Source organism: Sceloporus occidentalis, unplaced genomic scaffold (assembly GCF_023333645.1).
Source record: "Sceloporus occidentalis isolate IW3139 unplaced genomic scaffold, rSceOcc1.0.p SCAF_32, whole genome shotgun sequence".
NCBI lineage: Eukaryota > Metazoa > Chordata > Lepidosauria > Squamata > Phrynosomatidae > Sceloporus > Sceloporus occidentalis.
In genome coordinates this window covers 4,878,864-4,892,077 of record NW_028317012.1, presented here as the reverse complement: position 1 = coordinate 4,892,077, position 13,214 = coordinate 4,878,864, and the positions used below count along the sequence as shown (strand labels likewise).

At 41.2% G+C, this 13,214-nt stretch overlaps 1 protein-coding gene across 1 annotated transcript; it reads right to left on the bottom strand.

The window, feature by feature from the left end:
- Nucleotides 1–8,884: 8,884 nt before the first annotated feature.
- On the bottom strand, nucleotides 8,885–12,566 carry LOC149298581 (chymotrypsinogen A-like). Its single transcript, XM_089487413.1, has 7 exons — nucleotides 12,515–12,566; nucleotides 12,314–12,417; nucleotides 11,758–11,837; nucleotides 11,225–11,303; nucleotides 10,364–10,544; nucleotides 9,260–9,393; nucleotides 8,885–9,046 (listed from the first exon to the last, which is right to left on the bottom strand). The coding sequence occupies exons 1-7, from the start codon at nucleotides 12,564–12,566 to the stop codon at nucleotides 8,885–8,887; spliced, it is 792 nt and encodes a 263-aa protein (XP_089343539.1).
- Between the last annotated feature and the right edge of the window lie 648 nt (nucleotides 12,567–13,214).

The window sequence follows — 13,214 nt, the reverse complement described above, 5'->3', positions numbered from 1 at the left end:
AAACGTCTAAGACTGACAGTGTTTGGGTGCTTTGCCCTGGGGTGAAACAGGTGAGTGGGTCGCCAATTGCCCACTCATTCGCCTTTCCCATTTTTCAATGCTGCTGCTGGTGGTGGTGGTGCCAGCATCTCTTCTCTGCCAGTTCGCTTCCTGGCTAGAGTCATGCCCAAAATGTCCCTAGTGGTAAGGGCAGTTTCTCCCCTCTGGCTGCGTCTGTTTGCGGTGTGGCAACGCCTGCTACCTCCGCCGGAGTGGCCAGCTTACGCTAGGGCCTTGTGTCTGAGCTCTGGAAGTCCACTGCCAAACGTCTAGGACTGACAGTGTTTGGATGCTTTGCTCTGGGGTGAAACAGGTGAGTGGGTCGCCAATTGCCCACTCATTCGCCTTTTCCATTTCCTTTTCCATTTCCATTTCATTATTTTCCTTCTGATACACAACCAACCAAACATAACACACACAATAACACAAATAACACAGTGACATAACACATAACACACATAACACATATAACACAGTGACAAGTGACAACACACATAACACACATAACACATACACGTACAATGCAAAAATCACAAGGACCTTTCCTCTTGTTATTTGTCCTGGCCTTCATTTCTACACTCACTAGCATTAACGCTATAACTCACACTTCATACTATAACATTTTTCCATCCACATACCTGCCAACAGACCCAACTTTTTCAGGGACAGTCCTGCTTTTTTCCAGTCCTGTCCCATCTAATTTAGCTAAACTAGGTATGCAAATACACGTTGGTAGTTATAGCTCGGTAGGTAGCACTAGTATAAACATTAAATAAATATAATAAAGTATTAAATAATAAATCTAACTTTAAAATACATTTAAATAAACCCCTAATTTTTTTTTAAAACCCATTAAAATTAAATTATTATTTAGACATAATACATCTTTAACCAAAGCAGTGCACTGCTACTAATCTTAAACATAACCGTACATTAACCCTAAGCTATTTTTTAGTTCTTGTCCAACATTTTTCCATCCGCATACCTGCCAACACACCCAAGATTTTGGTGGACAGTCCTGCTTTTTTCCAGTCCTGTCCAGTAAAAGTTGGGTTGTTGCAAAGTATGCCATTGTAAATAGGTAGCAAATGTTAGGCATGTATTACAAGTGGTCCAAAATCAATTTAAAAATGTAAAATAATCCCTATTCTTTTATTAAACATCTATGGATGTGTGATTGTGTATGATAAACGGAGGCCAAGTTCCTTGGAGCATTTGTCTCTAGGTCATTTTGTGTACAGTACACCTCAGTACGTGTGTGCAACTCTATTGGTCGTTTCGGCAGGGGGCTGGCCTGCCATCAACGAATGAAGTGCGTTCTGCAATTCACTAGTTGATGCCAGACCAGCCCCCTGCCGAAACGACCAATAGAGTTGCACACACGTTCCTTCACGGCAGCTGCTGCTGCTCCGAGGTGTTGTTAACCCCGTATTAACCCCTGCAAGGCAACCGGGAAGGAAACGAAGATTAAACGAGCACGAAGAATGTCCGCGAATATTCGCCCGAAGAGAAGACAGGAACGGGCTAATATTCGCGGAATACGAAGGTTTTTTCCCCCCCGAAGACGAGCACGAAGACGAACACGAAGAGCCCCCTGGTGCCCAAGTCTAACAACAATCTGAATAGGTCAGCCTTCCTAGCTCTAGCTAGGTAAGCTATCGCACGCTTCAGTAATTCTGCCGCTAGTATGGCTATATTCCAGGCCCTAATGACTGAGTGCTGCCCAGTTCAGACCCTCTTGCAGGGGTCGCGGGAATAGAGTCCAGTTCTTCACTGTTAGATATATGAGACATGGTGTCTGAGGGAAAACAAATGAACATGTGTTAACAAAGAAAAAAAGGGGGGTCTGTGCAATCAAAAAGTGAAAGAATACCTGGACAGGACTTTGTGCCACATGACATAACAAGTGGTGACGCCGACACTGACAACTGACGGTAGTACTGAACGACAATTAATGATTTGGTCTGCTTCCCAAGGATGAAGTGTACGTGCGAGGGAGTGGTATGCCCAGATCCATCTAGGGTTTCATAGATTTTTTAATAATGAAATCTCAAGACACACAAGTCTGAAAAGACGTGTCAGACTCTATTTTGAAAAGGCCACCTAAGGGATCTGTGAGAGACGGAGGGCATTCCTCTCTCTCTCCCTGACGGCCCTTCCTCGTGTTACATGTGACCCGCGGACCGAGGCGCAGATAGTGGGTTCCCCACTATGCTGACTGGATCAGGAGGTGGAGAGCTCCGCGTGGAGTATGGATTGGAAATGGCTGGTTTCAACAGCGACACGTGAAAGGAGGGATGTATCTTGTATTGACTTGGCAGTTCAAGTTGTGCCACCACAGGAGAGACAAGCTTCTTGATGCGGAACGGGCCGATATACTTTTTTGGACAGACAGGATAATTTCAGATGTCTTGTGAACAACCATACCAGTTGGTCTATTTTGTATTCAGGTGGTGTTTTTCTTTTGTGATCGGTATATCGTTTAAATGATAGTTGACATTCTTGTAATGTTTTCTGTGCTCGTTGTAGGTTGTGGGATAGTTGTCTTAGTCGTTCAGTTACATCAGGAACCGATGGTAGACCAGGGAAACTATTGAGTTGGTAACCATAGTTAAGCAGAAAGGGAGAAGCATGCATGGAGTCATGTTGTCTGGCATTATAAGTGAATTCTGCAGTGATAAGTAACTCCTTCCAGTCGGATTGAAGGTATGTGAGGTAGCAACGAAGATACGTTACCAGGGTCTGGTTTGTTCGTTCCGTTTCCCCATTTGACTGGGGATGGAAGGCTGTGGAGAGATCTACAGAGATGTTTAATGAGTGGCAAAATGCTTTCCAGAAACGTGAGGTGAATTGTGTGCCTCGATCAGAGAGTATGGAATCAGGAATGCCATGGAGCCGGAATATTGAATTGAGGAACAGTGTAGCAGTTCTTTTGGCAGTAGGGAGTCCTTTCCTTGGTCTGAAATGGGCCATTTTCGTCAACTGATCTACCATGACCATAATACCATATTTTCTCGATTATAAGACGACCCTGATTATAAGACGACCCCCCAAAATCTGAATATTAATTTATGAAAAAAAAGAAAAAGCCTGAATATAAGACGACCCTATAGGAAAAAAGTTTTACCAGTAAATGTTAATTCATATAAACTATGTGAACATTTTTTTTTTATAAAAGCTATGATTGAGAAAAATATTTTGTTTTTATATGCCACTGTGCCCCATGATATGCCTTTTGACCCCCTATGTGCCACTCTGCCTCCAGAATTGCCTTATAGCCCTATATGCATAGGCATATAATGGGGCAGAGTGGCATACAGTGGCGTCGGCAGGGGGGGGCCAGAGGGGGCCATGGCGGTTTTACAGCCGCTTTGAAACTGTCAGCCGCCGGCTGCTTAATGGCTTGCCGGCATGCCGATCATTGAGGCTCTTCGTCCCGCCCCTTTGAAGATGCTCAAGGGGGCGGGCACTTACGGAACAGATGCTGTGACAAGGGAGCACGCGGTAGAAGAGCAAGAGAGCAGCGGTGTTGAGGCGGAAAAACGAAGACCTTCAAAAAAGTAATTATTTAATTAAAAAAAATATTTGATAAGCAGAAGGGTCTTCAAATGTAATGTGTTATTAGAAGTAAGTACACCAGATCTCACTGGAGGAGGCACATTAATAAGGCGGGGGCTGTCTTGGGAAAATTAAATACAAAAAGATGGTGGCTGGCAGGCTGGGGACATAATTACACATCAGGGGGGGTTAATACACATTTGTATGGGGGCCATTATAATAACCATTACAAGGGGTTGGTGCATCAATACACAAGGGAGGGGGGTAGGCTGGGGGCATCAAATAAATCAATACACAAGGGAGGGGGGCTGGCTGGTGGCATCAAATAAATCAATACACAAGGGAGGGGGGCTGGCAGGGGGCATCACATAAATCAATACACAACGGAGGGGGGCTGGCTGGTGGCATCAAATAAATCAATACACAAGGGAGGGAGGCTGGCTGGGGGCATCAAATAAATCAATACACAAGGGAGGGGGGCTGGCTGGGGGCATCAAATAAATCAATACACAAGGGAGGGGGGCTGGCTGGTGGCATCAAATAAATCAATACACAAGGGAGGGGGGCTGGCTGGGGGCATCAAATAAATCAATACACAAGGGAGGGAGGCTGGCTGGGGGCATCAAATAAATCAATACACAAGGGAGGGGGGCTGGCTGGGGGCATCAAATAAATCAATACACAAGGGAGGGGAGCTGGCTGGGGGCACCAAATAAATCAATACACAAGGGAGGGAGGCTGGCTGGGGGCATCAAATAAATCAATACACAAGGGAGGGGGGCTGGCTGGGGGTATCAAATAAATCAATACACAAGGGAGGGGGGCTGGCTGGGGGCATCAAATAAATCAATACACAAGGGAGGGGGCTGACTGGGGGCATCAGATAAATCAATACACAAGGGTGTATAGCAAAAATGCACAAAGGAGGGGCTGGGGGGGCACAAATACACAAGGGGCAATACACACAAACAATAGAGCAATGTGGAAAGCATTTTTATACTAGTAGTAGTAGTAGTTTATAATTAATAATATTAGTAGGTTATCCCATCCTGATGTGGGGGTCCATGTGGCAGCAGAGCCTGTCCTGGTGTATGTGTTTGGGTGTCAGTGTGGCAGAGCCTGTCCTGATATGAGTTTGGTTATCTGTTTCCTGGCACTTTACTTGCTGTAGAGGGTTAAATAGAACTTTGTAATTTTTATTTACCCAGATTTTGTGGTCACTTCAGAGGACAAAACTTTCTAGGCCTAGAAATCAGAGGAAAAGTAAAGGTTTTGTGTTATTTCAATCTGAATATATTATTAAAAGTTAGATGTTGGTTCAGAGTTTGTGAAACTCAATTCTTGATTACAGTATACAGGACGCTATTCCCCTTTGGTTTCACAGGCCTTCACAGACCAAGTGGTCCTCAGCTTAGTTATATGCAGCTGTATGCATTGTGTTATCTGTGATTAGGTGTTCATTTGGTGACGCAGCGCTAAGATGGTTGTGATGCATTAATGGCTAAAAGTTTTGTTGAAGTTTCCATTATGTATAATCTCCTTAATTTATTTGGGCCTTTTAACTTTTTTGCTTTCTGGGATTTTCATAATGTGATAAAAAAGAATGATTTATAGTTGTTTGGATGTCAAATAGTGTGTCAAATTCTGTTGATCTGTATGTGCTATGTTTCCATACATTATTTATGTATACCTGCAAATACAGGTTTTTTTTTTATCTCATTCAGTTGCGTGTGCTGTTTCCATGTGTTGTTTATTTGATCTATACCTGAACTACAGGGTGTAAGTAAAAGAGCGGTATGGTTTAGTGAATGAGGGGACAAAGGGACTCTGGGGATGATTACAGGGGAGAGGACCTCTCAATGTCACGGTGCAGTCAGAAGGAGGGAACACTGCACTGACTCTCACTGTCTTCCCCTGATCTGCGGTCAGTGTGGCAAATATATTGGCAGCAGGGTCTAATATTAATATATATTGGCTGCAGGGGCTAATATTAATATATATCGGAAGCTGGGACTAATATTTATATATATCGGCAGCAGGGGCTAATATTAATATATATTGGCTGCAGGGGCTAATATTTATATATATTGGCTGCAGGGACTAATAATATATATCGGCAGTAGGGGCTAATATTAATATATGTTGGCAGCAGGGTATAATTTCTATGTATATCGGCAGCAGGGTATAATATAAGTATGTATGCGCCACAGGGACTAATATTAATATATATCCGCAGCAGGGGTTAATATTAATATATATCGGAAGCAGGGTGTAATATTTCTATATATCGGAAGCAGGGTGTAATATTTATATATATTGTCAGCAGGGGCTAATATTAAAGAATGAAAAATAACTGTCACTTTAGCTGTTATTTTGAAATCATATTTTAATCACAGTCTTTACTTCAAAGAGATAAGTGCATATTATGTAGTTAAAAATGCACGTCTAACGTGTGTGTGTATATATATATATATATATATATATATATATATATAGTGTATATGTACCGTTTTATAATTGGCCCCCCTACTTTGGTCCCTGGCCCCCCATGTGCCCCCCCTAAATATGAAAGCTGGAGACGCCACTGTTGGCATATAGGGAGGTATAAGGCATTTCAGGAGGCAGAGTGCCGTATATAGGGTTAAGAGGCATTTCTGGAAGCAGAGTGGCATTAAGGCGGTTAAAAGGCATTTCATAGAGCACTCTGCCTACAGAAATGCCTTATGCCCCCCAAAAACAAACTTACCAGTGCTTCTGACTCCCGGTGTGTTGTCCGGGCAGCGTGTAGACTTCCGCTGCAGCCGGGAGGAGGTGCAGTTAGCAGCGGGGGTTGTCTGCGTCCATCGCGCAGACCTTCCCCGGCTGTCAGAGATCACGGGGAACTCTGATCTCTGACAGCCGGGGAAGGTCTGCGCGATGGATGCAGACAACCCCCGCCGCTAACCGCACCTCCTCCCGGATGCAGTGGAAGTTGTGTACGCGAATTGCGTAGAGCTCTACACCCTGCCCGGACTAAGCACCAGGGACTCAGAAGTACCGGTAAGTTGGGGGGGAGAGGAGGATCCAGGTCCCCTGCATCGCTGCAGGGGATCTGGATCTTAGTCTCATAGTCAGACCTAGTTTGAGGTCTGATTATTAGAGGACCCCGATTATAAGACGAGGGGTATTTTTCAGAGCATTTGCTCTGGAAAAAACCTCATCTTATAATTGAGCAAATACGGTAGTATTATACCCTCTGTGATTCAGGGAGGTCTACGATGAAATCCACCGTGAGGTGACTCCAAGCTAGGGATGGTATGGGTAAGGGTTGCAACAATCCAGCTAATTTGCAGGTGGCAGCTTTAGCATGGTCACAAGTGGTACAGGAACTGACGTATGTTTTGACGTCTTGGGTAAGAGAGAGCCACCAGAAACTTTGTTGCACGTTTTGGAGGGTTTTTCTTTGCCCGCTGTGCCCGGCTGTGAGGGCATCATGACAATGTTAAAGCACTTGGGGTTGTGTGGTTTCGGGAACATACATCTTTCCATGTGACAGGGGATACCCTTCAGTTGTGGTGGGTAGGTTGAGGGAGGCTGCGGCTCTCTGGATGTCTTTGAGAAAATGGGTGGTGATACCTACAAAGTGATGGGTTTAGTATCGTCTCTTCCCGTTTGGGTTTAGGTTGTTCAGGGACGCATCTCCTGGAGAGGGCATCTGCTTTCTGATTCTTTGAACCTGTGCGGTAGGTTACGCAAAACATGAAACATGAGAAGAATAGAGCCCATTGTGATGACGGGGATTGAGACATCTGGCGGTTCCAGATATTCCCGATTTTTATGCTCTGTGAACACGGTGATGGGGTGATTAGCTCCCTCAAAGAGATGTCTCCATTCCTCGAAGGCCCTTTTGATGGCTAGCAATTCTTTATCCCCTACATCGTAATTGGACTCTGCGTCAATTAATCTACCCGAGTAGAAAGTCACGGGGTGTAGTAGACCTGTGGTGATGTCTCTTTGTGATAGGATAGCTCCGGTGGCTACATTGGACACATCGACTTCGAGGAAGAAGGGTATTTTGGGATCTGGTAGTTGGAGGATGGGAGCTGACGTGAACTGGTGCTTGTGGATGTCAAATGCCTTTTGGGTTGTTGGTATCCAACTCCACTTGATGTCTTTTTTGGTGAGATGGGTTAGTGGTTGAATCGCCTTAGAAAAGTTCAGGAAATGACTGAGCTAACAGCCACTTTACCCTAATAAAGCCACTGGAAGTGTACACAACTTGAAAGTTGCTCTATTGATCACCTATCTCTAGAACTCAAAAGAACCTAATTTCCGACAGCTGTACTTAAAGCTAGAGACTGGAAATATACAGTGACGCCATTAAACATAGTAAGTGCTTGTAACAAAATGGGTGAATCTTAAAGCAGCCTCCTCACTTGGACCCAAACATACAAATAGATTACTGATTTTAATAGATTCACAGACAGATACCTATGGGAAGCAAAGTTAAAACACTTATCAGCAGCTCTATTATTTGCTGGTTACCTCACGAGAATGCTTCATTGTGCTTAATTCCCCTGCAGCGCTTACCCCCACTCCAAAGTATAGCCATCTCTTAGTTGTATACCATATCGCGGCCGCTAACTTATCGTCCTGTTTGAAGCAGCTGAGACGGAAAAAAAACAAACAAAAAAAATCTATGAAGTGCATGGCCATGCTCAGCCCTGGATTCAGGAGGTGTAAATGCTGGCCCAGGGCCAACGATACTATGAGGCTCAGCCTCTACATGAACCCATGGCCCCTAACTAGCAGGCATAAACATAGAAGGAACCACAATCATCAGCGGACAAACCAGTGAAATTGAAAAAACCCAAGAGTTACACCTCAGACTCTAAAGGATGTGACGCCGGTGCTCCGTCATAGAAGCTTCGTCAAAAGTGCCTGCAGTAAGGGGGGTTGTCTGCATCCATTGAGATGACGTTCACCGGCTGCAAGAGAAGAGAATCCCCCGCAGCGCTGCCGGGAATTCTCCTCTCTGGCAGCCAGGGAAGGTAGGCGCGATGCACTGACGTTACCAGACAGGAGGATCCAGGTCCCCTGTTAGAAGACGACCTTGATTATAAGACGAGGGGTATTTTTCAGAGCATGCTATCTATGCAAACTCTAGTTCACTTATTTGGTATTAGATTACACAGGCATTTGGCCCATATTTTATTTAGTGAGTTAGGATAAATTTCCGTGAAATAAAATCTAATAAATGTTTCATGTTGTTCTTTTATTTAGAATGTAAATATACATAACAATACATTTAATTAGCAGCAACAGTCTGGTCCATCCAGGCTCTAAGAACAGTGACACGAGCGTATACTCCTGGGGTTGATGTAGAGCAGGAAGAGCTTCCCCAGGACACAATTCCAGCCAAGGTCCAAGCTCCATTCCTCTGGCACACAAGAGGTCCACCAGAGTCACCCTAAAAGTAAGAAGCAATATATCACTATACACTTTAGATGTGTGCGTATATATACATATGTATGTGTGTTTTCTAGGCATACAGATATGGAATACAAAATCTAATAAAATCATCAAAAATAAAATCATACAGCAATCATTTATATTTATATACTTAACTAGTGATGTTACATTTTGTGTACAACAATAAGGAGAGGTTTGCAGAATGTCATACCATGCAGGAAGAGGCTCCAGAGGCTCCAGCACAGATCATGGTACTAAGGATCTTGCTTCCCCAGTATCTCTGGCAGTCAGTGTTGTTCAACAAAGGAAGAGCCACTTGCTGCAGTTTGCTTGGGGTAAGGCGTGCTGATAAGAGCAAGAAAGTGAAATTCAGCATGAGGAGTGGATTAAGCCATTATGATGTATAGATAAATATTAATAATTGTTATTGTTTTCCAAACACCCACACAGTAATCTAAAGGAAAACTGATATATGAAAAGAAAACAATAATTTAAAGGTCTGAATACCCTCCTTCACCCCTTCATATAGCTTCATATAGTTCATACTCTCATATCAAATATTTGCATTCCCCTCCTTTAATCACACAAATATTTTAAACTCTGTTAGAGTAATTTAAAATCACAAATTTACATTTGTATATCTTACTGTTTTTTTCCCATTATCTAGAAGCAACAATTTTACTTTCTCTCCCATTGATATATTTTATGGATACTACTTCCCAGCTGCTATTGTGCTATCATTTTTAGCCTCCCTTTATGTCAATTTTTAACAGTAATATCACTCTTTCTCATAAAGGGTACCTATATATATATATATATATATATATATATATTGTTTGCATTTTTTGAACATGTAGGAGTTGGTTTTGTATAATCCATCATAATGTATGTTAAAATATAAAACATTGACAAATGAGAAATAAATCCCCAAAATATACTAATATACTTGCCCTGTGAGAGGTTCATCAGAGTGAGGGGATCGCTTTGAGAGGTTTCCCATGGTGCGATACATTTTGACCCCAGCTAGCAGAAGGGGCACGAGGCTTATCTCCTGTGCACTGGCAGGGATTTAGACCTGCAAATGCTTAAAGCACCATGAAGTAGTACTACATCCTCCAGCATCAACTGCCAGAATTCATGTCACTAAAATTTGAACAATCTTGTTTTATAAATATTTTTGTGGTCCTTCATGGGCGGTTATGCCTTGAATATTAGGGTGGTAAAATTACAGAGAGTATGTCAACCTATTTCTATCCAGTGGCCCAAAATTGTCCCTAAACCTGTTGAAGTATGTATCTATATAAGCCTTTCTTACATGAAGCATCAATATATCCCCATCCAGTTGTGACACATCTCTCTCCACCATTGAAAGCATCGGCGCTGGCAGCAACACACACAGGAGATACACGGGTGTTGAAAGTTGCAGCGCTGGAGAGTTTCAGCAGAGTGATGTCGTTGTTGATGGTGTTGGAGCTGTAGTTAGGATGTCTAAAAACCTAAGGCAAAATAAGGTGCAAATTACTTTAAACACCATTGGTAAACTACATGCCCTCATTTGGCTATACAGACTGTTACCTAGTTAGTAAGACTGAAAAAAGAAATACATTCCTAGAGTCCATCCTTTTTATGTTATAACTAATTGCATTGATTATGATAATGAAAGAAAAAACAGAAAAGAGAGGGGTGCAGAACATTCCCGGTTCGGTAGGGTTAATCAACCACTGTTTCATTAAAACACCCATGAAAGCACTTAAATAAATCTTGTCCACTTAACACAACACCCCCTCTACCTGAGGTCACCACCTCCATAATCAGTACATTCCTCAGTTTAAGTTTAATCACCGTAAAGGATCCCATTTTCTGTTTAGCCATTTTCTCTGTTTTACGTGACTGATCAAGTGCAAATGGGGTTTCTAAAGAGTTGAAAGGTACTGTTTTATGGGAATTTAAGTTTTATGACTAAATGCACAATTCAAATCAATCCTATAACAATATAATTCCCAAACCATTTACATTTTGCTTTATTCATAAGAATCTGAAAGGTTCAGAATAGGAATGTAGACAGAAGAAAAAAAAGAATATTTTTGTAAATGTAAACTTTAAAAAAGTATGAAGTATTGTTTGTTGTGCTACGGGATACTTTTTGATTAGCTATCGTGAATTATGATTTGCTTACCCTGGCAATAGTCTTAGTCTGAATAGGTTCTGCGGAGGAAGAGCGATCGTATTCACCCAGAACAACACGGTGAGCAGTTCTACAAGGAAAATTGTAATTTCAAGTCTTAAAAGGTAAAACTAAAACCAAATGGAAATTTTTAATATGAGGCTGCACCATAATTAAGAGCTTTCTATTAATGCCACTGAAATTTAAAATGAGAGCTGCTGAGATGTATGATATAAGATATTGAAATATGAGATAAATAGCTTTATTTAATTTTGGTTCATAGTATGTCTTTGATCAGAATCTTGGTGTTTAGACGCAATTTTTTTTAAATAAATTCTTTCAATTCACATTGAACAAGTGTCTGGTAGTCAGTGGACTTGAGGACCAATAAACTGGTGGAATGGTATGGATTAAAATACACATGACAGCTTTGAGACTCAATCTGGTAATTTAGATTTCTGTTGAGCTACTTATTAAAGATTTCCCACTTAACAGTATTCCACAAATAATTACTTAATTCAAACAAATAACCAAGTATTACTCACGTCACACTGCAGTGAGCAGCAGTAACAACCCAGAGGGAATTGATCAGAGATCCACCACAGAAATGGAATCCAGTGCTTTCCTGGTATGGAATACAAAGCTACATTATTGCAGGTATACACGTATAGATATTTAAAACAAATTACATTTTATTGGCCACTGAATTTAATATTAAAAAAGTCTTTATTTGGATGTTTGTATCACATATGTTCAAGTCATAGTAGGCTATGATTTATTTTCATTGGATATGTGAAATAAAAATACTCCATTATTCCAGAATTTACCTAGCATAAAATGTTCATATACTAGTTACAGTATATTTCCCTTGGTTGTCAAACAGTTAATTATGATTTCCAAAGGACTGTTGCATTAACATTCAGAACTGCTGCTTAGCTGTCAAAGATTCTAACTAGGTATCTTTAATTGACAAACTGTTCCAAATATATTTCCAGATTCTTTGAACAGGAGTTTTTTATGCATGTGGATTATATTTTTCAGAGTCAAAGTATTTCCTAAAGTCCAGAAAATAGTATAAGCAATTAGAACATTTTACTTTACCTGTAGAGACACTTGCCATGGCCAGGACCCAGAAACTGCATTCTCACCATTTACAATTCTGGCATATGCAGAAATAGATGGCTTGATGGCAGGGACACCACAACCTGATGTGTTAGAATAAGGATATTTGCATAAGAAGCTTTAAAGATTCTAAACCAATTCATACAATATACAGAGTCATTATTTGCTAGTTAAACTTACCATAGGTGCTTCCAATTAGGACAATGCAGGACAGTAGCCAAAGGAGTGCCATAATGCTTTACTTCTGGGCTCAGATAATAGCCAGTGACTTCCATAGTTCTTATATACCCTCAAACTCCAATCGATTACTCTTACAGCCCACGGTTTCTATAAATTACACTGGTATCAGGGGACCTTGGGCTAAAATAATGTTTAGTATCTTGGACTTAAAGCTACTATATGTGAGTGTAACAGGTGCTAATCTAGCTTTCTCTTGCCACAGCTGTAATAGCAGATACAGTATACATTAACGTTATTACTAAAATAATGCAAGAGTTTTTATACATTAACGTCCAGAGATTTTTCTTGACATTTTTAACATATGTTGATTCAACCACAACGCCCCTTATCCATGAATAACATACCCACACAAACTATATATTGTTATTTATTTGATAGCATTTTTTATATGTGTAATGTATTTAATATGAATACACAATTACAAGTAGAGGAAAATAGAACAAAAAACAATTTTCATAAATAAATAATAACAAAACTAGTCAAGATGACAAAAATACCCCTAAAATGTAATAATTAAAGTGTCCTGATTTTAGAAATGCCTCAATTGTGTAAAATGTCTAGACATTTCTGATAATTATGGGGCAAACATTAGAAAGTATGCATTGCTGTTTATAGGGTGATGTTGTTTTTCCATTCAGTA

What these genes read in the sequence shown, in the direction of transcription:
- LOC149298581 (XM_089487413.1), bottom strand. Translation starts at nt 12,566, where the DNA reads ATGGCACTCCTTTGGCTACTGTCCTGCATTGTCCTAATTGGAAGCACC. An exon ending in CCTAATTGGAAGCACCTATG is followed by an intron (nt 12,418 to 12,514) that starts GTAAGTTTAACT and finishes CTAACACATCAG; the next exon opens with GTTGTGGTGTCCCTGCCATC. An exon ending in CATGGCAAGTGTCTCTACAG is followed by an intron (nt 11,838 to 12,313) that starts GTAAAGTAAAAT and finishes ATTCCATACCAG; the next exon opens with GAAAGCACTGGATTCCATTT.